This window comes from Acanthochromis polyacanthus, chromosome 10, assembly GCF_021347895.1.
Source record: "Acanthochromis polyacanthus isolate Apoly-LR-REF ecotype Palm Island chromosome 10, KAUST_Apoly_ChrSc, whole genome shotgun sequence".
Lineage (NCBI taxonomy): Eukaryota > Metazoa > Chordata > Actinopteri > Pomacentridae > Acanthochromis > Acanthochromis polyacanthus.
The window spans coordinates 31,210,467-31,236,410 of record NC_067122.1 but is presented as its reverse complement, the minus strand read 5'-3'; the positions used below and the strand labels follow the sequence as shown (position 1 = coordinate 31,236,410).

The window sequence follows — 25,944 nt, the reverse complement described above, 5'->3', positions numbered from 1 at the left end:
ACTCCCAACAAACAACAACAGCATCAATAACACTCCCAACAAACAACAACAAATGGCATCAATGACACTCCCAACAAACAACAACAAATGGCATCAATGACACTCCCAACAAACAGCATCAATAACACTCCCAACAAACGGCATCAATAACACTCCCAACAAACAACAACAAACAGCATCAATAACACTCCCAACAAACGGCATCAATGACACTCCCAACAAACAACAACAAACAGCATCAATAACACTCCCAACAAACAGCATCAATAACACTCCCAACAAACAACAAACGCATCAATAACACTCCCAACAAACGGCAAACGCATCAATGACACTCCCAACAAACAACAACAAACAGCATCAATGACACTCCCAACAAACATCAATAACACTCCCAACAAACAACAACAAACAGCATCAATGACACTCCCAACAAACAACAACAGCATCAATAACACTCCCAACAAACAACAACAAACAGCATCAATAACACTCCCAACAAACGGCATCAATAACACTCCCAACAAACAACAACAAATGGCATCAATGACACACCCAACAAACAACAACAAACAGCATCAATGACACTCCCAACAAACAACATCAATGACACTCCCAACAAACAACAAACAGCATCAATGACACTCCCAACAAACAACAAACAGCATCAATAACACTCCCAACAAACAACAAACAGCATCAATAACACTCCCAACAAACAACATCAATAACACTCCCAACAACTAACAACTAACAGCTTATTCCACTTATAGACACAAACACTAATAACCAAAACCAGTCAATACCAGCACACAGCATCAACAAAGACCAACAAAAAATTGTTTTCCTGTTTCTTCATTCGTGTTATGAATTGAAAATCACCAGCTGAGTTTTTCTGTGAACTTGAGTTGCAGTTGAAATCAGCAGTTTTTCTTTCTGTCTCTTTGGTCTCTTTGTCTAATGTTCTGCTGTGTCTGTCTGTCTCTTCTGGATACTGTTCTGTGGTCCTGGTCCTGTTTCTGGTCTGATCTCGGTCGGCGGTTCTGCAGGGAACCCGGTCCAGAACGAGGAGACGGGCCTGACGGAGTTCCGGCTGACGGGTCCTCTGCAGTACCTGACCTGGTACCACGCTGTGGGTCTGGTCTGGATCAGTGAGTTCATCCTGGCCTGTCAGCAGATGACGGTGGCTGGAGCCGTGGTCACTTATTACTTCACCAGGTGAGTCCACACACCTTTCTGATGTCTAACATGCCACGCCAGCAACGTCTGAGAATGGAGATTTTATATGTTTTGTTGTGTGTGCCACACTCTCAAAGGCCTGGAGAAAATCTCTTCATATCTGGCACAAACGTTCACAGGTGTGTACTGCACAAACTCAGGGTGAGCTGGTGACACAGTTGGTCCTTTAAATCTTTCTGTTTCCTCTGTAGGATCCAACAGCTTTGACATTCACTCAGTGACCCAAACAACCTGTCATTACCAGTTCCATGTATGAAACAGAACAACAGCTTTTTTCTCTTTTAAGTTTTATATGTCTGAGCATATGGAGAGCATTACTTTGTCAATGGTGACGCTAGAGAGGCGAAGACTGCAGCTAGACGAGGACCTCAGGAGAACATAAAACATGTTCTCTGAGTTCAGTTTTTCAGGGTCACTCTGAAGCACCTGCTCTGGAACAGGAACTTTGTTTAGATCTGAAAGCAGCTCTTAGACAGTTCCTGCAGTGAGAACATGCACACAGGTTCAGGCAGCAATAAAAAACCAATAAATTCCAGCAGTGGAAAACAGGCTTTGTGTTCAATGATGGACTGATACATTAGAATCTGATGCTCAAAGACCACTGTGACATCACAAAATATTTCTCAGGTATTCTTATGTGAATCATGGCAAAATGTCTCACATCTACCAAGATGAAAATGATGAAGTGAAACGTCAGAAGAAGTAAATGTGACCTTAGAACTCCTTATTCATCTTTGTCTGAGCTGCTGCAGTACCTGAGTGGAGACTAGAGGCTTATCTGTGCACTGCCGCTGAGCAGGATGTACTGATGACTGTTTGGGGAAAAAAACTCAAACATTGTCCATAATGACTTAAAATGTGTCCAACGTGACTTGAAACTTGTCCATCATGACTCACGGCTTCTCCAGAATGACTGACTGTATCAAAAAGTGACTCCACAGTATTTTTTTTTGTAATTCACATTTTTAAATCAGGAAGACCGAGTCCACCGTTTCCTTTATGAGCACAAAGTTTACTCAGCTTTACTCCAGGTTTTTTTCCATTCACAAAAAATGCTTTATGATGTTATCAAATTGTCTGAATATACCGGATGGCAATCTGAGGGGTAGCATCATAGTGATGTAATTAAATTGTGGGATAATTACCATTTTTATTACATTGACCTTTCCCCACAAGGAGAGTTTCAACTTGTCCCATTTTTCAAAGATTGTTTTGGTTTTTATTAGTAGTGGATTAAAATTAAGCTCAACTATGTCATCAATATCCTCAGACAATCAAACACTTAGATAATTCATTCCCTTACGTATCCATCTAAAATTAAATTAATTAAATTAGATTTCTCCACCATAAATGCTGAGCAAGTTCTAGAGAGAGGCATGGCTTCCCACTTACTCCAGTTAACAGAATAACCTGAAATTTAGAAAAGGTCTGAATTGTTGCCGTTAAGAAGGGTAAAGACGCCCAGGGATCTGACACTGTTCAGTCACACCACCTTTGACTCCTTTAATACCGGAGTGTTTTCTAATAGATATTGCAAGAATTTCCAAGAAAATTATAAATAGTGAAGGGCTGAGAGGACAACACTGGTGTGTCCCACGTGTCAAACTGAAAAAGGGGGAAACCATGCCATTAGTCATCACTGCAGCTCGAGGTTCAGTGTACAGCATTTTTATCCATTTAATAAAATTTACATTAGAGCCGAAATGAGACAGGGTGGAGAACAAACATTGCCACTCCACCCTGTCAAAGGCTTTTTCTGCATCTAGAGAAAGAGCAGCGACTGGAGTATGTTGTGACTGACTGAGCCACACCAAGTGCAGCAGAAGTCTGACATTATCTGTTGAAGTCCTGTTCTTCATAAAACCCACTTGACTAGGATGGATAATATTTGGCAAAACCAGTTGTAACCTGGTAGCCAAAATCTTACAGTCAAGATTGATCAGACTGATTGGTCTATAATTAGATGGATCCCTCCCTGTCTTAGGGATCAACGAGATCAGAGCTTCATTGAATGTAGAAGATAGTCGACCTTTGTCAAACTTTTCCTGAAAAACCTTTTGCAATATTGGTGTAAGTATATCTATAAACACTTTAAAATACTCATCTGGAAGGCCATCTGAACCAGGTGATTTCTCGTCTGCCATTGATGAAACTGCCTTTCTAATTTCTCCCTCTGTTATTGAGAGTTCTAATTTATCTGCATCTTCTGAGCACAATTTGGGCACTTAAGTGTTAGCTAAGACCTGATCAATTTGCTCTTGGGATTTAGATATAGAAGATGTGTACAGCTCTTTATAGTGTTGTTGAAAAATATTAATAATTTCTTTAGTCAAACAGAACCGTGGGTCTCCGTGTTTTATATCCGGAATCACATCAGAATTCATTCTCTCCTTCAGTTGTCTAGCTAACAATTTTCCAGATTTTTCTCCCACCTCATAAAAATTTGTTTTCAATCTAAAAAGTGCACACTCTGCCTTTTTATTATACATATCATTTAAAGTGAATGTAAGTTTACAAATCTCCTGAAATTTGACATGGGAGAAATTGGTCAACAAATCATTTTCTCTCTTTTTATTTCCATTTCTAGACTCAAACATTTCTAATATTATCTTTCTTCTTTTTTGTAGCTTGTGCTATAAATTTACCCCTGATGGAGGCCTTAGATGCCTCCCAAACGGTAGTTTATTCTTCAGTACTGCCAATATTAATTTCAAAAATTCTTTTAGGTCTTTCTTTACCGTTTCTCTGAATTTATAGTCAGATAACGATAAAGTATTTAACCTCCATCTTCCCTTTCTCTGTTATAGAATTTATCTGAATAATTAACTCCACTGGAGCATGATCAGTTAGAGCCATTGTCTTAATATTACACCTAACTACTCTGTCTACTAGTTTATTAGAGTTTATTAGAAAAAGATCTATCCTTGAATAAGTCTTATGGCGATGGGAAAAGAAAGCATCATCTCTAATGGTTGGATTGGTCAGTCTCCATATATCAACAAACGCCACATATAAACCTCTGTCCTTATTAAGCATGTGCAGAGCCTCCCTGTCTCTGGTTATTAAAGGGGGTCGTTGTGAGCTCCGATCCAAAACCTCATTAAAGTTTCCGGCCAAAATGATCTGACCTTCAGTATCACCAATTATTCTGTTGACTTCATGAAAAAATAGAACTGTTTTGGTGAGGAGCATAAATATTACAGAGTATAACAGGAGTCCCTTCCATTACTGCTTCAATACATAGAATTCTGCCCTCATCATCTTTAATTTCCTCTGATAAAGTAAAATTACTTTTGCTTGAAAAGGAGCTGTGAAATATTTGACTAACCCACCCTGCTTTGAATTTCTCTGCCTCTATACCCTGAAGGTGGGTTTCCTGTTTGAAAGTAAGTAAGTTAAAACCTTCCTTCTTTTGACAGGACTCCCACAACCATTTAAATTCAATGACATAAATGTAACGGTCTACCCGCCATTACTGAGGTTCTGCATAAGTGCACAGAAAGAGAAGAAACAAAAATAGAGCAAAATAAAAATTCAGAAACCATATGTTAGAAATTAACATCAGCCTAGGACCATAAATCAACCAAAAACGTGTGTTTGTTGCTATGCATTAGCATGTACCTTTCTGTTTCAGTCATTTTTCTCAAACGTTTGTCTTTTTTACCACAACCAAAAATTGTGCTGAAAAACATGCACAAAAACTCAAACCAAAAAGTGTCTGACTGCCTCAGCAGTCAGTCCTGAGCATTGGATGCTGCTCACAAATGTACTGAAGAAAGAACAAAAACTACCAAAAATGAAAAGAAATATCAAATTGGTCCGTGGGATGACCGCTGCCGCCATGACGTCTGCTGCACACTCTTTAGGTAAAGATATCGCTCATGGACATAGAAAAGTCTGAGTTAGTAGCTCATCTTAACATCAGTTTAGTTCAGCATGTCCAAGTCTTTGTTTGATGATCATCAATAAACTTCTCCGCCGCTGTCGCTGAGTTGAAGCTCACGCTTTTTCCTTTCCATTTGAAATGTAGGGTTGCTGGGAAAGATAGACTGTATCTGATGTCCAGCTGCTGTAGTTTGTGTTTCACCGGAGTGAACACCTTCCTCTTCTGCACGCAATCCAGAGAGTCCCAGTCGTGCCGATAGTCTCTTTCAGTCCCAGCAGCCGTACATTATTACGTCTACTATGATTCTCCAAAACTTGGACACGGTTCCAGAGAGCCTCGGTGTCTTTATCTTTGCTAGCTTTCTCGCTACGCCATTGCTCTGAGGCTTCTTCCAGGTGTGTAATACGGGCTTCCACCTCATCCATCCGTCCTTACATGGTTGTCACTGCGGTAGTTAGCTCCGTTGTTATAAGCAGTGGGCCTGTTGTTGCTAAGTCACTCTCATGCGACGGGCTTTTCCGAGTAGGCATGCCACTTGAGCTTTTCAGGGCTGTCATATCTTCTCAGTGTCTTCTTATGTTGCAAAATATGAGCATTCAACAGTAAACACGAACTTAGGTGAGCCCAAAAGGGAGTTAAAACGAGCCTTTACATCAAAAATATCAACAAATATCTCGTGCAGACCGAGCCACTCTCCATCCTGGTCGCTGCACCCTCATGACTCCACAGTCTTAAAAACTTTCTTCAAGATGACTCAGATCTTTACCAACAGCAGGTGAAAATGATTGCTTATTATCTGTACACTGTAGTGTTTTTGGATAAGCAGATGCATTGAGATTGAGAGGTTTTGGGCTCATGTGAATTAATATTTATCCTTTAGGAGATGCTCTGAGTTCAGCTAAAATTATTTCAGTCGGACTTCGACACAGATTTCTCTGTTAGCAGCAATGTAGCATAGCATGGAAGGGAAAGCAGCGTTATGTTTGTTGAAACGCAAAAGTGAAATGACAGTGCTATTTTTTCTGTAAAATCAATGAATATTCATGATCTTGAAGCTGGTCTGATAACGGTGAATATGGTTTTGTCCACAGTGGTGCAGTCTCCATCAGCTGTTTGTAACAGTTTCTGTCTGAAGTTGTTAGTTTGATCATTTAAATCAGATCTAAATGAATAAAACTGAGATGTTTTTGTCAGTTAGACTATATGAAAAAGTTCCAAACTGCTTTTTTTCATTTTCCCTGCAAATGCACTCCCCTACAAACTCACTGCAGAATTCCTGCATTTTAACAATCTATAGCACAGAAAAGCCAAATTTCACAGTCTGTTTTTGCAGTATGGTGCAGCCCTGGTGTCCACCTTGAAGCTGTGATGATTGTTTGGACCAGGAGAGACAAACTCATCGTAGTTCAGGACCACATTCAGCCCGATTTGATCTCCAGTGGACCAGACCAGTAAAATCACAGCATACTAACCTAGAAATCACCAAAACTCCACTTTCTCCTTTGTTTTAGTGCAGAAAAAGTACATTCTGAACATGTTCACATTTAAGGAATGATCTTTTTACTAAACATCATAAACAACCTGACAATTCTGAAGAAAGTAAGTTCAATTTCAGCAACACTATTCCTCAGTTTATTATTTCCACATTACAACTTCCAGATCACAGAGTGTCGACAAAGGAACATAATTAGTTACAGCTTTCTGGAACTGATGTAGTATTATACTTGTGGATCAAAATGACAAAAGTCAGACAAAAAAGCCAAAAAACAAGACAATATGACAAAAATCAGACAGAAAATGACAAAAACAAGACACAAAAGACACGAAACAAAGCAAAAAAAAGAGACAAAAATGTGACAAAGCAGGAAAAAATGGACAAATGACAAAAACAAGACAAAAAATTTCAAAAATGAAAAACACAACAAAAAAGTAGACTACCAACACCAGCAAGACAAAAGCAACACAACAAAAATGACAAAACATTAAATAAAGCAAAACACAAAATGACAACAATAAGACACAAATCACAAGTGAGACCAAAAGGAAACACAAAACGACAAAAACCAGAAACAAAATGACAAAGACATGAGACAAACGTCCAAAGTCAGACAAAGAACAACAAAAACAAGACAAAATATTACAAAAATGAGACACAAAATGACAGGAGTACAAAGAACAATCTAGTATTTTACTCTGTGATGAAAACAACTCGTCATGGTCTACAAATTATTTTAACTTATAGTTTTACTAATTTACAATCTGCAGTTGATCTCCTCTCTCTAATTTTTGCACTTTACAAAGTCATCCTGTGGGCCGGATCGGACCCTCTGGACGGCCGGTTTTGGCCCGCGGGCCGCATGTTTGACAGCCCTGCTTCAGATCTTCTATGTTGTTGCGTTAAAGACGCATGGAGCTTTAGAATCTGTAGCTTCTTTGCAGCAGCATTGTGAGTTTTGAAGTGCAGACAGCGTGTTTGTCCCTGTAGATTATTCTCTGGAATCATAAAAGACAGCGAACAGTTCTTCATGTGTCTGCAGCTGTGGACATCATCATTGGTTCCCACAGCGTGCTGCTTCACTGTGGAGCCTCCACCTTCGTTTTACTGAAGCTTCTGCTTACAGGTCATATGACTTTGTGTTTCAGGGACAAAAACCGACTCCCGGTGACTCCAATCCTGTCCTCGGTCTTGCGGCTGGTCCGGTACCACCTGGGCACCGTCGCTAAGGGATCTTTCATCATCACACTGGTCAAGATCCCCCGACTCGTGCTAATGTACATCCACAACCAGCTTAAAGGAAAGGTACGGAGAACCTGCTTTAACCTCCTGAACCCCCGGCAGGTCTTTAAGAAAAATACAAACTGACACACAGAAATGGAGGATTTTCACCCTTCCAAACATATCACGTGTGGCTTTTGTCCATAAAATTAACCAAAACTGAGCTTAAAACCGGACAGTTCTTCAGAATCATTTTAGTCTACATGTTTCATTTAAAAACTTACCAAAAACAAACTATTGTTTGCCAATGACATTTAGAGAAGTAGTTGATAAATTGAACAAAATCACTTTTTTAAATAGCTGCAGTTGAAAAACCTAACGTTATGCATCCCTGAAATGTCCAGCATAGAAGAACTAATGAATAAGAGTTGTTTAGAGAGAGGTTTAATTTCTAAAAATGTATGAATGCCTGGTAGATGGACGTGGAGGGAGGACCTACAGGAAGACCTCTCAGTGGAAAAGTGGGAGGAGGCATGTACTAAAGACCCACTGAGAACTACGAACACCCGCCTGAGGCTACTGCAACATGAACGTATATAACTGCAGAAAAACTTCTCAGACATAGTAGTGCTATACCTGATAGTTGTATTACGTGTAAGAAGGTAAAAGGGACACTTTTCCATTGTATTTGCTGATGTACGGAAATGAAGAAATTCTGGCGAGAAGTGAAACTAAATATTTTAGATTCTTAGTCCCACAGCTATTTATATTAGGTTCATATCCAGATAAGTTGAAGATTAAAAACAATCTTTGTAGATGTAAGCATATTAATGGAAAAGAGCGTAGCAGCCATCTCACGGAAAAATGTCAGAAGACCAAGAGTGAGCCGAGGGTTGTCTGAGCTATCTTCAGAGCTATCAGTGCACACATCCTTCAGAATAAAAGCATGGCTCAAAGTACAATGAGAAAAGGCATATAAATTAAATGTTGATTAACACTAATAAAAAATGCTGCCATTCTGAGAATGCCATGTGGGGAATGAACAGCCTTGGAGGAGTGCTGCGCTCTTGTTTTGTGCTGTGTTGTTTTTGTTTTTGGCATTTAAGTGTCGCATTTTGTTCTTTTATGTCTTTTTTGTGTCATTTTTGTCCATTTGTGTCTGTTGTGTCTTTGTCTTATTTTGTCTCCCTTCTGCTGTTTTGTTCCTCATTTTAATTTTTCTTGTTTTTTTTCCTCATTTTTCTCGTCTTGTATCTCACTTTTTTGTTTTTCCTTGTTTCTCTCTTTTGGTCTCATTGTTTTGTGCCCTGTTATATTTGTTTGGCTTTTACTGAATATGGTTAGAGGAGATTCATGTTTTTGATGAGATAGCATAATATTAAGCCCAGATTTAGTTCTTTTTCCAGTATAATTCCATTTGCACAACACGTTCAAGGACCGTCAGAAAACTAAAAGTTTCTCATATCTCGGTTCTGTCGTTCCTCAGGAGAACGCGTGTGCTCGCTGTCTGCTGAAAACGTGTATCTGCTGTCTGTGGTGTTTGGAGAAGTGCCTCAACTATCTCAATCAGGTAACGCTCGGCCCTCTTCTTGTCTTTTATGTGGTACAGATGTCGGTCTCACCTGCGTTTGCCTTTTGTTTCCCAGAATGCATATGCAGCCACAGCCATCAACAGCACCAGTTTCTGCACGTCTGCACGTGACGCCTTCGTGATCCTGGTGGAAAACGCTCTGCGTGTCGCCACAATCAACGCCGTTGGAGACTTCGTGCTCTTCCTGGGGAAGGTGAGGAGCCATGTTTGTATGAAGCAGACAGCCTCCCGGTAGCTGAACGTACGATCCAAACAAGTGCATCCTGATGATGATGTGATGATGACCATAGGTACTTTATTAATCCTGAGGGAAATTCAAGCAGCTTACATGCAACAAAAAAGGCAGGTTAGTAACAAGATTAACATTAAAAGACATGCTCTATAATATTGTAAACTATAAAACTAAAAAAACTCTAATTTTAATATCTGTATAGATACTAAATGCGAACCCACAAGTCAATATACAGTATTTACACATTTCAAGGCACACTGATTTAAAGTGTTCAGACAAGTAGTAAAATTAAGACTTGTAGTAAAGTACATATATAATAATAATAATAATATAATAATAAGGTGCATAGACATTCTACAGTCACTGGATCAGTCCTACTGTGATCATGACTCAGACCCACCAACCAGTGATGAGTTCTACAGTCTGATGGGGACCAAAGAGTTCCTGAGTCTGTTGGAGCAGATGAGATGAACACACTCCACTGCCTGATCACAGCCTTATCCTGAAGGTGGCGCTACAGGAGTGATAGTTGAGTTGCTGACTGTTCAGTCAGTCAGAGCGTTTCACTTCTTCCTACAATCCAGAAGCGTGTGGACACTGAATTTGTGGCATACACCTTTAAAACTACAAGTTATTGGACAGAAAACAGTCAGCTGGGTGGGTTGTGAGCGCACTATGGCGATCACCAAATTCACTAGAGGTGGTAGAAGTGTAGCTCTGAAACGATACAGCCTCCTCTGGTGCAGACACATGGTATTGGTCACTGTGTATTACCTGGTTATTCCACCAGGTGGAGCCTTTTACTGTTCAGTACGATAGGTATGCAAGGAGACAGTCACTGTAACTACTGGCAGTTCATGTTTGAACAGAGAGCTGCTAAATGGCACTGTAACAGCTGTCTGTGAAGCTAAATCACCTCCGACCAGCACACGAGTTCCATCAAGCTGGGATCTCCTACGATAAGAGTCCTCTATCCCAGTGAGAATGGAAGAGTCTCCACATATAAGTCTGAGGCCTAGAAGGTCAGTAACAGCACAGGACAAATGTTTATTGCACTCGGTTTGAAATACCAGTTACTGAAATATTGCTTAAAAATAGAATACCGCATTTGTCAAGAATATATTTAAATGTACGACACCAGCCTGACAGTTAGTGTAAACAAAGAGACACGCTCAGGTTCAGGACGGTACTTATCAGGTCAAAAAAGTGCCTTTATCGTGTACAACTCTAGGTCCTTGCTTTTAAAGGTTCAGTGACCACTGACTTAAATGAGATCAGGACTCAGTTTCTCTGAAAAACCATCAGAGGTTTGTCTCCCCCGTTTGTTTGACCCCATGTCCTCAGATCCTGATCGTGACGTCTACAGCGTTCGCCGGCGTCCTCCTTCTGAACTACCAGCGGGACTACGCCGAGTGGCTGCTGCCGCTCATCATCGTGTGTCTCTTTTCCTTCCTGGTGGCTCACTGCTTCCTGTCCATCTTTGAGATCGTGGTGGACGTCCTCTTCCTCTGTTTCGCCATCGACACCAAGTACAACGACGGCACTCCAGGGAAGGAGTTCTTCATGGACAAAGCTCTAATGGTGAGTCGGCAGCAACACGCCTTCAAACGTTCCAACAGGAACAGTCCAAAACTAGTTCACAGTCATGGACAACAAACTGGAATCAGCAAATGTTTTACAAGAAAAACACAAACAACTATTTAGTGTCAATCTGCTGTTTCAGATAAGACCCGCCCACTCAGTGCGAAAAATGACCAAAACCTGTGAAGTGACGGTTTCATCAGCAGGATACAGCAAATATCCTCAGCTTAGCTTTTAGAGATGTCTAAAGATAACTGTTGGAGCAAGACAGGCTCCACCATGCACAAGATGGTTCCACTAGGTACCATGACTTTTCTGCAAGATACATCAGTTTCCACCAGGTACCTTCAGGTTCCTCCAGTTTTTCATCAGGTTCCTTCAAGGCCCACCACATTCCATCAGGTAGAGTCCAGTTTCACCAGGTTCAAGTTAGATCATCAGTTTCCACCAGGTACCATCAGGTTCCTCCAGATTGCATCGTGTTTAATCAGGTTCCACCAGGATCCACCACATTCCATCAGGTGGAGTCCGGTTTCACCAGGTTCCTGTGGGACCCATCAGTTCAGGTTAGATCAGGAGCTTCCGTCGGGGTCCCTCTTGAAGCTCAGTCTGGTGTGTCTGTCTGTGAAGCTCCTAGAAGAGCGTCGCGGCTCTTCTGGTTGTCACTCCTTCACTGACCCTATGCTCTGAACCTGCAGGAGTTTGTGGAGAGCAGTCGGCGGTTGGAGCGTGCCGTGGAGCGTGGGCGGAGCCGGGTGAAGGAGGCGGTGTCGGAAGGGGCGGAGATGAAGCCCATGGTGAGTGACGACGGAGGAGGAGGAGGAGGGGGCGTGGCCAGGCGGAGGAGCTCAGTTGTGGAGGTGGGACCAGACAGAGGCGGGGAGTGGGAGGAGCTTCAGGAGTTCCAGGTGTACTACCTGCTAGTTGGGGTCCTGGTGGACTGGGTGCTGACAGAGCAGAGCGGCTTCGTCCTCTGTCTTAGCGAGGACGTCGTCCTCTTTCTCTGCTTCTACCTGCCCACCTCCACCCTCTTCCTGTTCGTCAGCCTGCTGCAGACGCCAAGCTCCGCCCCCTCTGCCAAATCAGCCACCGTCAACGCCGCGTGCTAACTGATGTGCTAACACACGTGATGACTGATGCATGTTGAGAGACACGCCGACCTGAGCATGCTGATTGGATGAACACTGGCACATGCCAACATCTCATCCTCATCATCCTCATCCTCATCATCGTCGTCATCATCATCATGGCGGCTGGGACTAATCATTGACTTTGTGTTTGTGATTAATATATTTTTACTTTTGTATTTTTTATATTTAAAAGGTTTTTATAAATGTGTTTCTGTGTTTGATGCTGTTTGTGTTTGACCTTCTTTTGTCACCGTCGTGCTTTCAGGACTCAGCAGATAACAGAGTGGAGCAGCGTTTCTTTAGGAACGATTCTGCAGCAGTTTGGATTTAAAGTGTCTGCTCCATAAAGTTATGTGAACCCTAACAATCAGTGAAACAGGCCGATCAACCAGACACGGGCAGCATGTAGATGACTCCAGAGAGCTGCGCTAGGACGCAATATTAGTGGGTTAGCAGGTATGTTGAGCTGAAAGTCAGAGGTTTCAGTGTCATGAAGGTGGCTCTCTTTTCACCTGGTCTGCGTGGTAGCATACGCTGCAGAACTAGCCTGGTCTGGAATGGGTTATGTTCAAAGTTTTGGATTTAAATCTTGTGTAAGACGCGTCTCCTTTTAAACAACTCCTTTCCTGGTGATTCTTTGTGAGCGATCAGATTCTCAGCTAAAGGAAAACGTTTTATCTGCAAACATGTTGAACTGTACGTTGCTAAAACCTCTGCATGAAGCCGCGTAGTTCCAGGATCGCCCACTCTATGCATCACGCTGCTATGGGAACCTCTATGGATTTAGTTGGTGATGCAGAAATCGTACAAATAGGTTTTAGGTTTGATCCTGATGTGCTGCAAAGTGCGTTTACTCTGCTGGTACTGCAGCTGATAGAAGACAGATTAGAACACTGATTAGGTTGTTTGTATTTATGACACAGAATATTCAATCAGTGACATTAATTCACTTTGATTTGTCCAAAAATTACAGTGATATTCTGCATTATGGGATGGTGTCAGACCTAAATGCGCTTTAATACAATATTGTGTTTACATGTAAAGTCTGAACAGCTCTAGTGTCATCTTAAATTATTTCCAGAAGCAACGTTTACCGTCATGTATTTTTATATTCCTCGTTGTTCTCCATTCTTGCAGCCTGTTGACTGAAGCAGCTGCACTCGATTGGTTCATTTTGTTCAGAAGAACAATCGAGTGACGTGTTACTCGCCCACTTTCATGTGAACACAGAGTTTGTAGCAGAAAGTCTGAGATGACACAGAAAGTTGAAAACCACCTTCGTGACACCCGTTCACTCTGACCGTGGTTTTAGATTTAGTCGAGCCGACTTCCATCAAGAAATACGTTCTGCTGCTATGTTGAGCCTGCTTCGTAGTTCAGATCTCTGGTGGATTTACACGCTGGTTTAAATTCAGTCTTCCACCTCCTGCTGCTGCTTAGCTCTGATTCAGTCAGTGACACAATAAAAATATGCATGAAGTCTGAGAAGGTCCACATGATGGGTCCTGTTGCTGCAACATAAAACTAGTGTTTGCTTTAAAACGGGCTATCTGCTGGGTCCAGCTTCCTGCATGGATACTCGCTCTGTGTGCTGAGGTCACCGTCTCACAGCAAAACCAAACTCTTTAGACATTTCCAGTCTTCTGAGACTTGGACTAATTAAGTTAACTAACCACAGAGACACAAACAACTGCGAACAACAACAAAGACAAAAATGACTACAGCACACAAATACTGAAGGGAAACAAAATGTGTAAAGAGACATAAAATGAGAGTTTACTGTCACAACACAATCAGTGATTTTAGTGTTTGTGGAACTGGTCAGGAGCTGTGTACCTGCAACAGGTGGGTGTGATGCTGCACAAAGTCCTGACCTCAGTGCTGCTAACATCCTGCTCTGACACCACCAGCTCACCTCCCATGATGCTCTGCTCTCAGCTTCACCCCTGTGTAACCAGCTGTGCCGTTTGTTGATGATGAACTCTGTTAACCTTGTGGGCGTTTTCCTGTTTCAGGCTCCGGGGACGAGTTCAGCTTGACCAAAATCAGCCAATGGGACTTCTTAAAAAAGAGACATTCCAAATGTTTATTTTTACCAACGTGTAACATGTTTACTATGGTTTCACTCCAGGGAAAACAATATTTTAATAAGAAACTGTAAAAACGTAACAATGTAATGAAGCACTTTATATTGAAGCGCTGCAGATTTTAAACCGGCTGATGCATTTTTTCGTAGTGATGTCCTTTTTTATAAAACTCACTGAACTCATCGCTCACTCTTTGGTTCCTAACACTTTCAGACACTTTTTTCTTTGTTGGTGATGTTTCTGTTTTGGAGACGACCTGCCGCTCGCCGACACCACTCCTCACCTGGACCTCCATGTTGGATAGTTGTGTCATCAAAGGGGCGGGGCCTGTGGACAGGTGGAACAGCAGCCATAAAGCTCCATCGTCATGGAAAACTACCTGACTGTCACCGGGACACAAATCTGATTGGCTGTCGGAGGCTGAAGCTCAGTGTTTCCGTGTTTAGCGTGTCGTGAGAAGCGTCAGCTGACGACCGTGAGCCGCAAGGTGAAAGTCATGTGACCAAGAACAGGGAAGTTCCCCCTGACCTCCACACGATCAACGGATTATTTTTTATCTAGAATAACTTTCATATATTTCATACAGCCAAGCAAAGTTCTACCTTCATACTGTGAATATTTCCAGAGTTCCAGAAGTCCATAGAGGTGGGTCCTAATTTTACACTTTTTAATGGACTTTTCCATCATTTCTGAGCCTCAGAGCTTCATCAGTCCAGCAGATAGAACTATGACATTGAGGAGGAGAAACATATGAGTTCTGATCATAAACTGAAATTAATTAACTAAAATCACCACAAAAACGGCCAAAATTGCCACAAAAAGACACAAAATCACCCTAAATAGAGCCAAAACTACCTTGAAAGCTTCACATATGCCAGAAAAACGCCCAAAATCACCACAAAAAGGACAAAAATCACCACAAAACAGGTGGAAATGTGACAAAAGAAAATGTAGCACAAAAAAATCAACCAAGGTTCCTTCCTGACCTCCTCAGAACATCTGGTTCTTCATGTCCAGTAACTTTATTAATGATCATACTATGAATATTTCCAGAGTTCCAGGTCCTTGAAGTCCATAGAGGAGGGTCCAGATTTATCACTTTAATGGACTTTTTCAGAACTTCATAGTCCAGCAGATAGAACCAGGACATTTAGGAGGAGAAACATCTGAGTTCTGGTAGAAACTGGAACCAGATCAGTTTAAATCCATCCAGGAGTCACAATCTAAAGACTGAATCTGTTTTTTTTAAATCATTTTTTCTGTAACCAACTTTGAGCATCAATATTATGGGATGTATCATAATTTGAGGGCCATAAAAACCAGCAATGAGACAGAAAAAGACCAGCATAAGAACAGCGAGGTGAAAAAGAACAAAGACGAGACAAAGCGACTGCAAACCAACAAAACTGTCTGTCAGAGCTTATGAAGGCTGTAAAACATCAATAGCTGAATGAAGAGCCTCGTTTTTATTCTACCTGTGGACAGTCAGAAAATGTTAGACATGATTATTCAGGATTTTTACTTTATTGTAGAATAGATGGTCAAAGAAAAGTTCTTTTTTTCTCATGTGTTTTGTGCTCAGAAGACATTTCTGAGTTGTCTCCTTTGTGGTTCTCTGGTTTCCAGAGAGCTGCAGGTAAAAACGATCATCAGTCACACTGAAGCTCAGAGCTTCCTTTTTACCTTCCAGCCGGATTCCTTTTATGTCAAATCTACGTTTTTGTGCTGAACAAAAAACAGTTTTAATTTTCAGATTGTGACACTTGTAGTGGATGTAAAACTGATTCTGTGTGCTGAAGTTAAGCTAAAAAAAGATGGACAGAGTCTTTAGAAAACCTGAAATCTGCACCCTGTCCTGTGTACTTCCAGGGCTTGTAGTTCCTGAATATATTCATAGTATGAAGGTAAAACTTTGCATGGCTTCAGTGACTGTACGAATGAATAAGCTGAGTTCTGTTTGTCCGATCCATCAGACAACTTCATTTCACAGAACTGCAAATTCTCTTGAAATGTGAGTAAAAGTTCAGCGTTCATTCTGGCAGTCTGAGCTCCTCACCCTATGTCTAAGGTCACATAAAAAGAAAGGAAGTTTTCACACAGGCTAGATGTGTCTCTGACCTCTGATGCTTAAGTTTGTCATATTATCAGTCAGTATCACAAAATCAGAGCACAACAACAAGACAAAAAAGTGGTAAACTGTCAACTGCTCTGCATGAGTTTGAAATTATCGTCATTTTGCAGAATTACTTTAATAGTAAATAATGTAGAAAACTTGTTTGGCCGTTCTCCTCAAAGTGATAAAAACTGCCCAGAAGTACTCAGAGCTTGTTCAAAGAGACTCAGAGGTTTTTCAGATGTCCTAAAATGTTTTCAAAGTGACAAACATGTCTAAAATTATCTGAGACCTTTCCAAAAATGGAAAAATACAATAAAAATAACAAAATGAGTCCAAATTGATTAACACTTGTCCAAGATCCCAAAGAAACACGTCTAAAAGGATAGTACTGTCTAAAATGAATAAAACCTGCCCTAAATTATAAAAATGACTCAAAAACTTGTTGAAACTCACTCAAAGATTAATAAAAATAATCCAAAAATGATCAAAATTGACTCAAAATTTGTTCAATATTCTTTCATATTTTTAAAAAAAGTTTAATATTTGTTTAAAATGACTTGAAATTTATCCAGAATAATTCAAAAATTGTCAAAAATGAGAAGATTTGTCCAAGACAGAAAAAATCCAGCAGACTGGCTTCAAATCGATCTCCTCTACGTGACAGCAGCTCACTGTAGTCAGAGTGGAAGGTTCTGGATGTAAACTGTGCTGCTGACAGAGACAAAAGGTTCAGAACCGTCTGTTAGAAGATATCTGCTGCCTTCGTCCATTTGTCCTGCTCATGACCTCCATGTTCACATTTTCCTTTTCCTAACACAGTTTGAAGCAAACACCAGAGAGCAGCTCCAGAAGCTCAGCACATTCTGAGCAGCTTCTCTGTGTTTTGCCTTTTAAATCTGCCTTTCAGCTGCTGCAACACATCGGCTGTCCTTCGGTCACATGACTCTCACCTGCTCACCTGGCAGTCGGTTGAGGCTCTTCGTTGGACGTCCAGCCACAGCGTTTCCGCAAACCGTCGCCTGGATGGGATCTCTAAGTCAACGTGTTGTTTCCATTACAATCCACAGAAGAAGAAGGTGGAGGGATGTGTGGGCGGAGCCTGCAGAGGTCAGACAGTCAGCAATAAAACAAACTGCATCATGTGATTGCATCAGAAACAACAAGTCTTCCTGCTTCTGTTTGTTCATCGTCGTGTCAGACAGAAGGTCTGACCAACCAGCTGTCTGAGCTGTAATGTTCTCTCATGTCCAACGAGGCAACGCTTTGGCAACCTGAGCAACAAATTCTGAAAGCTCAGAGAAAAGCCAGTAAGTCGACTGTTGATTTGCTGAATCACTTCAAATCCTTCATTATCACTGAGTGATGGAAGCAGTGCTTTTGCTGTCCTGGTCACCCAACATGTTGCCTTGTTGCCCTGCAGGTTGAGCTGAATGTGAGGCTGAATCCAAGCGTCCTCCCTGCAGACCAACACACTGAACCAAAGCATGCAGGGTTAGCTTAGTCATCAGGACTGAACCAAAGGACTGAAACCAGATGAGATGTGATCAGGAAGTTCAGACATGATTAACATGATCTCCTAAACTGAGTCCAAACAGAAGGGACAAATGTGGAGTTAAACTGGTTGTCATCAGCATCCTGACAGCTGTGGTGGTTTGTTCTCCTTCAGACTGCTCAGGATGTTCCAGGAGAAGTCCAGCTCACATTACCAACCAGCTGAATGCTGAGGAAAAGAAAAAAAAGAAATCTGTTTTTCCAAAATTTAAAAAAAGGAAAAAAAATGGCAAAATCTACCCGAAATGAAATAAAATGTGTTTAAATGACTAAACATTTGTCTAATGTGACTCAAAATGAGTTAATAAAAAAAGTCCAAAATGACTTAAAACATGTTCAAACTAATTACATTTCATTTTTAAAATGTGGCCAAAATAACTTCAAACTTTTTCAGAATTATCTGAAATAACAAAACCTTCATCAAAACAAGTGTCAGGTCAAAAAAAAAGAGCTTCACATCCTGTAGATATGGAACTATTTCCATTCTAATTAGCTTCCATCCTCTGAAAACCTGCTCACACCTCAGTCTGTCTTGGGAAGAAATTTTAGTTTTTTTGAATCTCATTAGAGCAAACAAGTTGTTTTTGGTCAATTTTTAAATGAGACATGCAGGATGAAGTAAATGTGATGGAATGATTTGAAGCTCAGACTTTGTTCAGATCTGATCATTCTTTCTGTTTTTACAGTTATTCAGGTGATCCTTTTCAAGAGCATCAGAAAGTTCAATCAGAGAGTTAACGCCGGCTGCTGCTTAACCGACCAACCAGTGAGCAGCATCAGAACATGGAGATGAAGCTGTGGTGAACGGCTTCAGGCTTTCTTCTCAGTGTAAAGTCTGCAGGTTGGACGTTTGTTGGGTCCAGTCGGTTGAAAGAGCTCAGTTTGTTCTCACCTGCTCACGTGTTTCTGTCTTGAGTTGTAATCGGTGCGGCTGATTGGCTCTGACCGGCGGTTTTCAGGCTGCGACTGCTCCCATCATGCACCTCCTGTCTGCCAAACACCTCCTTCACTTTAAACACACTAGTTTCAGCCATGAGGACAAACTGAAGAGCCTCTCCTCCAGAAACCAGACCTGATGTGAGACTCAGGTTACTGAGGAAAAGTTCTCTTCCAGGAGTTCTCTCATGTGCAGAAACCAGACCTCACTCTGAGATTTAGCTTGGAAATATTAAGAGCATGTGTGTTAAACAGCTGCGATGGCAGAACTCGATGCTCCGAGCATGTTAACTAATTGCACTAAAGATGGAGTTCATTCAACACTGACGTCAGTTTAAAGTATCTGTAGAGTATTTTAGAAGAACAGTGTTCGTAGCTCAGATATTAACACACACACAGACATACATTCATGTTCAGACATCCCCAAAAGACAAAACCTTCAGAGCAATCAACGGAAATATTTAGTATAGTGTGGATTATGTGACCGCTGTTGCCAGGCAGATTAATCTGCAGGAGCTGCACAGTTTCATTCCAACAGCAGACAAACAGGACTCAAGTGGATTGTGGTGACAGATTCAAGCCGACGTTGCTGATTACTGTCTTTATTATCTGGATAAAAACATCCCTCCAGTGCAGCCACACGTTACGTCCTCACATCTTGTTTTGTAAAAAGATTCAGTTCATTGACATAGAAAACCCAAAAGGTACATTAATATGTGGAAAAAAGTAAGAACAGACAATCTGATGGGTCTGAAATTTCCCTGAAAATGCTTCCTGAAAATACTTAATTCTAAGAGGAGAATGAACAAATATTTCTGAATTATCCACCTTTTATTAGAACTTTTATTCTTCACGTGTTGAACCGTGTGTCTGTCACAGTGTCAGCTACAGTTTGACATTTATTTTCCCCTGAATACTTAATAAATATCAGTCCATTATCTGCTTATTTTAGGGCAGAAGGACTGTAAACGGATGACAGACTTTACCTAACTGATCTGATTGGCCTCTTTCGTCATTTTGAGTTGTTAACTCCAGCAGACTGTGAATGTTAAACACAGATCGCTTCACCATAATAACGCAGACACTGCAAGCATTCAAAGTGTTAGAAATTTGCTCTGGATAGTGGCATTTTTTAGAATATTATTCTGTGTTTTTAAGGGAAGCTCTAAAACTGTAATAGAGTTTTTCCTAAAGCAGGTGGGAAAAACAACAAAGCTTTGAATACCCCTAGCTCATACCACATCGTTATGCAGATCAGAAGAGCTGTTCTCATACGCTCTACAGCTGAACTAAAGTTACTGGAAGTGTGCCAATATAATCAAACAAGGCTTCCAGCCAAAGTAAAAAATAAATAGTTGTCATCTCAAAGTTGCAAACAAAAGATTTCCATGTTTTTAAAACTCTAATCAAACCTTTGCCTTCACCTTACTGCCTGGCTCTCATATGGACGGGTATTTTCAAGCGTGCATTCCCATTGGCTGATAACTTATTTAGTCACAGTTCAGTATTTGCATTCTGCTATTTGTTGGCTTCTCTCCTGCTCTCTGTGCTCACCTATTTCCATGTCGAAGGATCCTTGGAAAAACATTCAGAAGCCACAAGCTTTCTTTCTTATTTTTTCTCTCATAGTTAGAAACCTCCTTCTGTCCTTTAAAACATCACCAGCCAGTGGGAATCCTACCTAGACTGAACGAACAGTGAACTTCATGGCTCAGGGGATGAGACCGTTCTACACAACAAAGCTAAACAACGCTGTGCAGAATGGTCTGCAGCCTCATCATCATTCCTCCGTAGGAAAAACATTCTTTGTATTTCTTTAATGCAGTCAGAATCTTGTTGGGCGGAGCTGAGAAACAGACATGACTCAACGGTGTTCCTTCAGAATAGTGATGGGGGAACTGCTTTGGTTGAACATTTGCAGCAGGGAGGCGAGAACGGTCATTAAAATGCATAATTCACCACTGAGCCTGTTTTCCTGCAGGATCCAAACCCATGTTAATGTTCAGGAACAGTCAGGAACACAGATGATGTTCCATGATAAAAAGGAGGAATGTTCTCAAGGCCTCACATGTATTTCTGTTATGTGATGTATTAACAACGGTGGAACATTCTCCCTGTAACGTTTTAGGGACACTGTTGTGGGATTATAGAATCTATTCAACGTTCCCACAGTGTTACATGATAACAAAGAAAAGATGGTTCTCAGTGAAACATTCAAAGATAAGACAATGGTGTGACAACACCAAACGTCTTCAGTTACTCCACTTTTAATAAAAACATTCTGAGAACTAAAATGAAACTTCCTCCAAAAATTAAAACTTAGAAAATTAGTGGCAGAACTTTCTCAGAACCTTTTCTGAAACAAAAAAACTAACTAGCTTCTATGTGGATTTCTGATAAACTTCATTGTAATGTCCCATTCTTTGTCCCGCCCAAAGCGACTGCTTGGTTTAATGAAATAAAAACACACCGGAGCTTTTTTTTCCTCCTGTAGCAGAATGACTGGTGCAGCAGACCATTCTATATGAGCCCACTGTTTAGAACTGAAAGACACCAACCAGTCCAGACTGTTGGAATGAAACGTTTCAGCTCTTCTGCCGCCTACTGACCAATAATCTGCTTTATTCACCCGCTCCAACCAATCAGCCCCCAGAGGAGAAGCACTGCATGGATATGTGGGGTCGACAGGTGAGCTGGAGTTAGGGATGCTCCAATCAGAGTGCTCCTTGTTGATCCAGTGTGATCACATGATCTCACTTACCTGGTGAAGGTGTGTGGAGGAGGTGGCATCAGCAGGAAAGTCTGAACACATCCAGACACTTTGCAGATGTTTGTATCTGTTTTGTGAGTGTGACTTGAAGCAGTCCTTTCCGTTTTTAAAAACAGCACAGTGAACCACTAGTTTCAGTCATTTAGCAGCTCATTTTCTGTATGTTGTTATTTTTAAAACAGTAAGGATTTAGAAAAGGTTCGGGTTCTTTCCTGTTTCAAGTTGATTCCAGTGCTTCGGTTTTATAAAATACTGCTTTTAAAATGAATCACTGGTTTATTGTCATGTAGTCAGTAAGGTCTTAGGATCTGATGACAAACCAAACAGTCATTTCCTGCAGCAGACATTAAATTATTCTGAATTTGATGACAAAACAAAGGATTAGGGCGTCATAAAATGTTTTTTACTGTTATATTGATGCGTCTGAGAGCTGATGCTGACAGAACCAGACGGGTGTTGGATGGCATAGATCACAGTAAGCCAGAAGCGTTGCAGTATCGACGTCTGATCTGTGCTGCTGGCAGCATGGAGGCGTAAAAGTTCACCTGTGATTCAGCTGCATTGGCTGTTGAATTGAAGTCAGAAAACCTTTGGTTATTTCTGAGGAGTGTCGTACACTGTGGATGGACAAAGCACAGGATTTCTGGAGAATTTAGGACTTCAGTGTGTTTGGGCTGTGTCCATCGAAAACATGTACAAATCTGCAGCGACTACTTCAATTACTGTCAAGGATTAATGACTGCATGTGAACCTTCATGAACACATCAGAGGGCAAGATTTACACAGAAAGCAAGAACTGGGCTTCACACTGGCCTTTCCCAGATAGCAAACTATGGGTGAATCAATGTTGAATCTATGTTGAGACCTAACGTAGAAATTATACAGAAAGCGCAAGGTTGATAAAATGTTGAGTCAACGTTTGCTTACATAGATTACATGTTTGCAAACATAGATTCAACATTAATTAAACATTGACCTGTCAAACATTTTAATTAAACCAAAATACAACGTAGATTCAATGGTATCTTTTAAACACAAACTTCAATGTTGACAAAATGTTGTTGAATCAACGTTGATCCAACCATCAGTCTTCAACCGTAACCACAATTCAACCTTCTTAACCCTAATTCAACATTGATTTAACATCTTTTGCTATCTGGGTAAAGTGTGATTTATGGTTGAAAAGCAAACGTTGATTCAACATTTTATCAACCTTGCGCTTTCTGTATAATTTCGACGTTAGGTCTCAACATAGATTCAACATTGATTCACCCATAGTTTGCTATCTGGGAAAGGCCTTTTGTGAATAGGAATTTATTTACATAAAGTTGCCCATGCTCTCTGTCAATATTCATTCAGCCATTAGTATGAACAAAATACTGTGGACATGTTTCTCTATGCTGATAAAGTCATTTTAACCATTACCATTCAGATACATTGTCCTGATGGTCATTATCCACCACAGAAGTCTTTGTCATGGTGCCCGCTGATAGCTCAGCCGTGGACATGGACGTCCACAGAGGGCTCTATGGAAATCTGTGACATGTGACAGAAAGCATGCATTGGTCTAACTATGACGTTTGTCAGACTGTGGGTAGAAGCCGTTGACACATCTTTCTCTTTCTGCTATCTACGTGTTGCTGTTTTCAAACAGTGACGATGGAGAGCTTTGCTGAGGGTTTGGATTGGCAGTAAAACAGCCCTGCTAGTGTTTTTTCAGTGAATTATCCATTTAAATGACACTTCTCACCTCCCTGCTGCAAATGTTCCATCAAAACAAATCCCCTTGTTGGTGTTAAGAGTGGACATTATTCATCTTTCCTGTTCTTAGACAGCCAAGATTATTGCAAAAAACTCAGATTTTTTTCAGTGAAATGAGACAGAAGTGTAGTCAGCCCATTCTGCACAGCACTGTTCCAGCCTGGTGTAGAATGGTCTGACTATGTGACACTAGAAAGTCCATTAATTGTTCCTCCGTGCTCTAGGTTTGTTCAGGGATGTGACCCCATTGGCTGATGTGATTTTAAGTGACTGTTATGTTTGGTGCCAGATGGAGTTTGCTCACTGTGGGAAAAAATAAGAAAGATGTCCCGTGGATTCTAACTTTATCTCTGAGTGATCCAAACTGGAGCCACATCTGGTTCATAGCCCCATACGAGGTGATTGTAAGCGGTCTGACGAAATGCTCATGTGCTTTTTGGACTAGCAGAATGACAGCCATGTGCAGCACACCATTTTACACAACACTTTTGCTTCTCTGCTTCACTTTTTCTGATGTGACATGTTTCCATTGGAGCGTCCCTAATTCTGCATTTACTAGCTGCCTTTCTAACTCTAGTAGTAGATTTTAAACAAGGCAACCTAAGGACTGTTGTGCGGCTCCCTCGGCCCCAATCACAGCAGATGAAGGGCCCACCTTGTAGATTAGCTGATCCAGAACAAGTTGCATGTCCACGTTTTCCAGCTGCGTCGTCTTCGTGCGGTGTGAATAATCTGCCGTTAGATTCACAGGACTAAAAACTCTGTCTCCTTCAGACAGGACTCTTAAATGTGTCTCGACGAAGGACGGCTGCGTAGCAAAAAGAACAAGTTCAGATTTTAGGCCAACACATGAGTTTAACTGTCAGGTGTGACACTAGTGTTTAGGTTTTCTCTGCAGTAAGAAGTTGTTTGTAACCTTGAAGAACTGTTTCTTTGGCTCTGGGTTGGTTTTCTTTTTATATTTATCATTTCTTATGAATGTTTGTTTTTTAAGAAAAATAATAAAATAGAACATTTTAATCTGTGCTTGTTATCTTTCCTTAGTTAACATGTTTGACGTGAGCACAAAGAGACACAAAACAACAACAAAGACACACAAATAACCATGAAGACGTATCAGTCAGTTGGGGGAGATTCAAACGTTTTTGTCTGTTGTAGTTATACTGATAGTATCAGTACATTAAGAAGAACTGCTTGTAAACAGTAGACTAACACTGAAGCACGCTTCCTGACTGCATTATTTTGCTGTAATTTATTTGACCACCAGTAGATGGCACCCAAGTCACATCAGACCACGTCATTGTGACACAGAAAGGAAAACAGAACTGAGGGAAAACTGTACAATCAGCTGTAGGAATTCCAGTGCAGTCTTCTTACACCTCCTGACCTTCCTGTCTGTTGGGACACAAACTCTCATTTACATCATGAATATCTTCTAGAAAACCCTAACCCTTCACACATTTCCCTGTGCAGAGAAAGTCAAGATTCACCTTGTTCAACCATTCTGCAGGTAAAGACTGATGTGACGAGCTAATGCTAAATGTTGTGGGGGTGAGACTATTCAACAGAGACCCATTAGAATACATTTAGATCAATATGAGAAAAGAAAAAAAACAGCAGAGAATTGTACAGATGGACCAAAGCATTTACCACCTGTTCAAAGAAAGGAGAAACTGCTTTGTGATGTCTGCAAAAGACACAATGATGTGAAGATTGAACAAGAAGTTTAGAGACTTTCCGTTCTGATCTGAGAAACCAACCAAAGTGACTGAGAAAAACTGTAATCAGCTATGGATGCTGTAGCTCACAGATTCAAAGCTACTCAAGTCTGAATATGTTTTGGTCATATCAAGATTTTTAAGAGGGATTTTTTTCCCCATTTCAGATATTTGCAGCAGTGACATTATGTGTGTATGGATACATGACATAACGAGACCTCTGTCATCAGTGAAGTAAATACATTGTCATAGAGGAATTTTGGCTCACTCTGCAGAATATTTAAATTTGGCCACATTAGGTGGTTTTTAAGCATTAACTGCCTTTTAACGTCTTGTCACAGCATCTCAGTTAGGTTCAAGGCCAGATGTCAGAACCTTTATTTTGTCCTTTTTGAGCCACCTCTGAGTGGCTCAAAAAGAACAAAATGGGTCTTTGCCTTGCTGCATAAACCATTTGTGCTTGAGCTTTAAGTCATGAACTGATTGTTCCCCAGGTTCTTTTTGGTCAGTTGTGGCTTTTCCTTCAACTCTCCCATAAATCCATTTTCTCCCAGAGTCTTCCTTATTGTGGAATCATGTAGACTGACCTTAGATAGATAGACTCTAGAGCTGAACATCAGAACTTCCAAT

The 25,944-nt window shown here is 40.9% G+C and overlaps 1 protein-coding gene across 4 annotated transcripts in view; it reads left to right on the top strand.

The window, feature by feature from the left end:
- Positions 1–24,616, top strand: part of slc44a1b (solute carrier family 44 member 1b) — a 54,936-nt gene extending 30,320 nt beyond the window's left edge. For 2 of the 4 annotated variants that reach the window (XM_051954178.1, XM_051954179.1), the window contains exons 10-16: positions 1,050–1,218; positions 7,769–7,925; positions 9,328–9,411; positions 9,488–9,625; positions 11,009–11,245; positions 11,944–12,042; positions 14,391–24,616. In XM_051954178.1, the coding sequence (XP_051810138.1) occupies positions 1,050–1,218; positions 7,769–7,925; positions 9,328–9,411; positions 9,488–9,625; positions 11,009–11,245; positions 11,944–12,042; positions 14,391–14,414 (908 nt within the window). In that variant the 3' untranslated portion in view covers positions 14,415–24,616. The remainder of the gene's footprint in view (positions 1–1,049; positions 1,219–7,768; positions 7,926–9,327; positions 9,412–9,487; positions 9,626–11,008; positions 11,246–11,943; positions 12,043–14,390) is intronic. The other 2 variants (XR_007944508.1, XR_007944507.1) reach the window with 2 other exon arrangements.
- Positions 24,617–25,944: the final 1,328 nt, after the last annotated feature.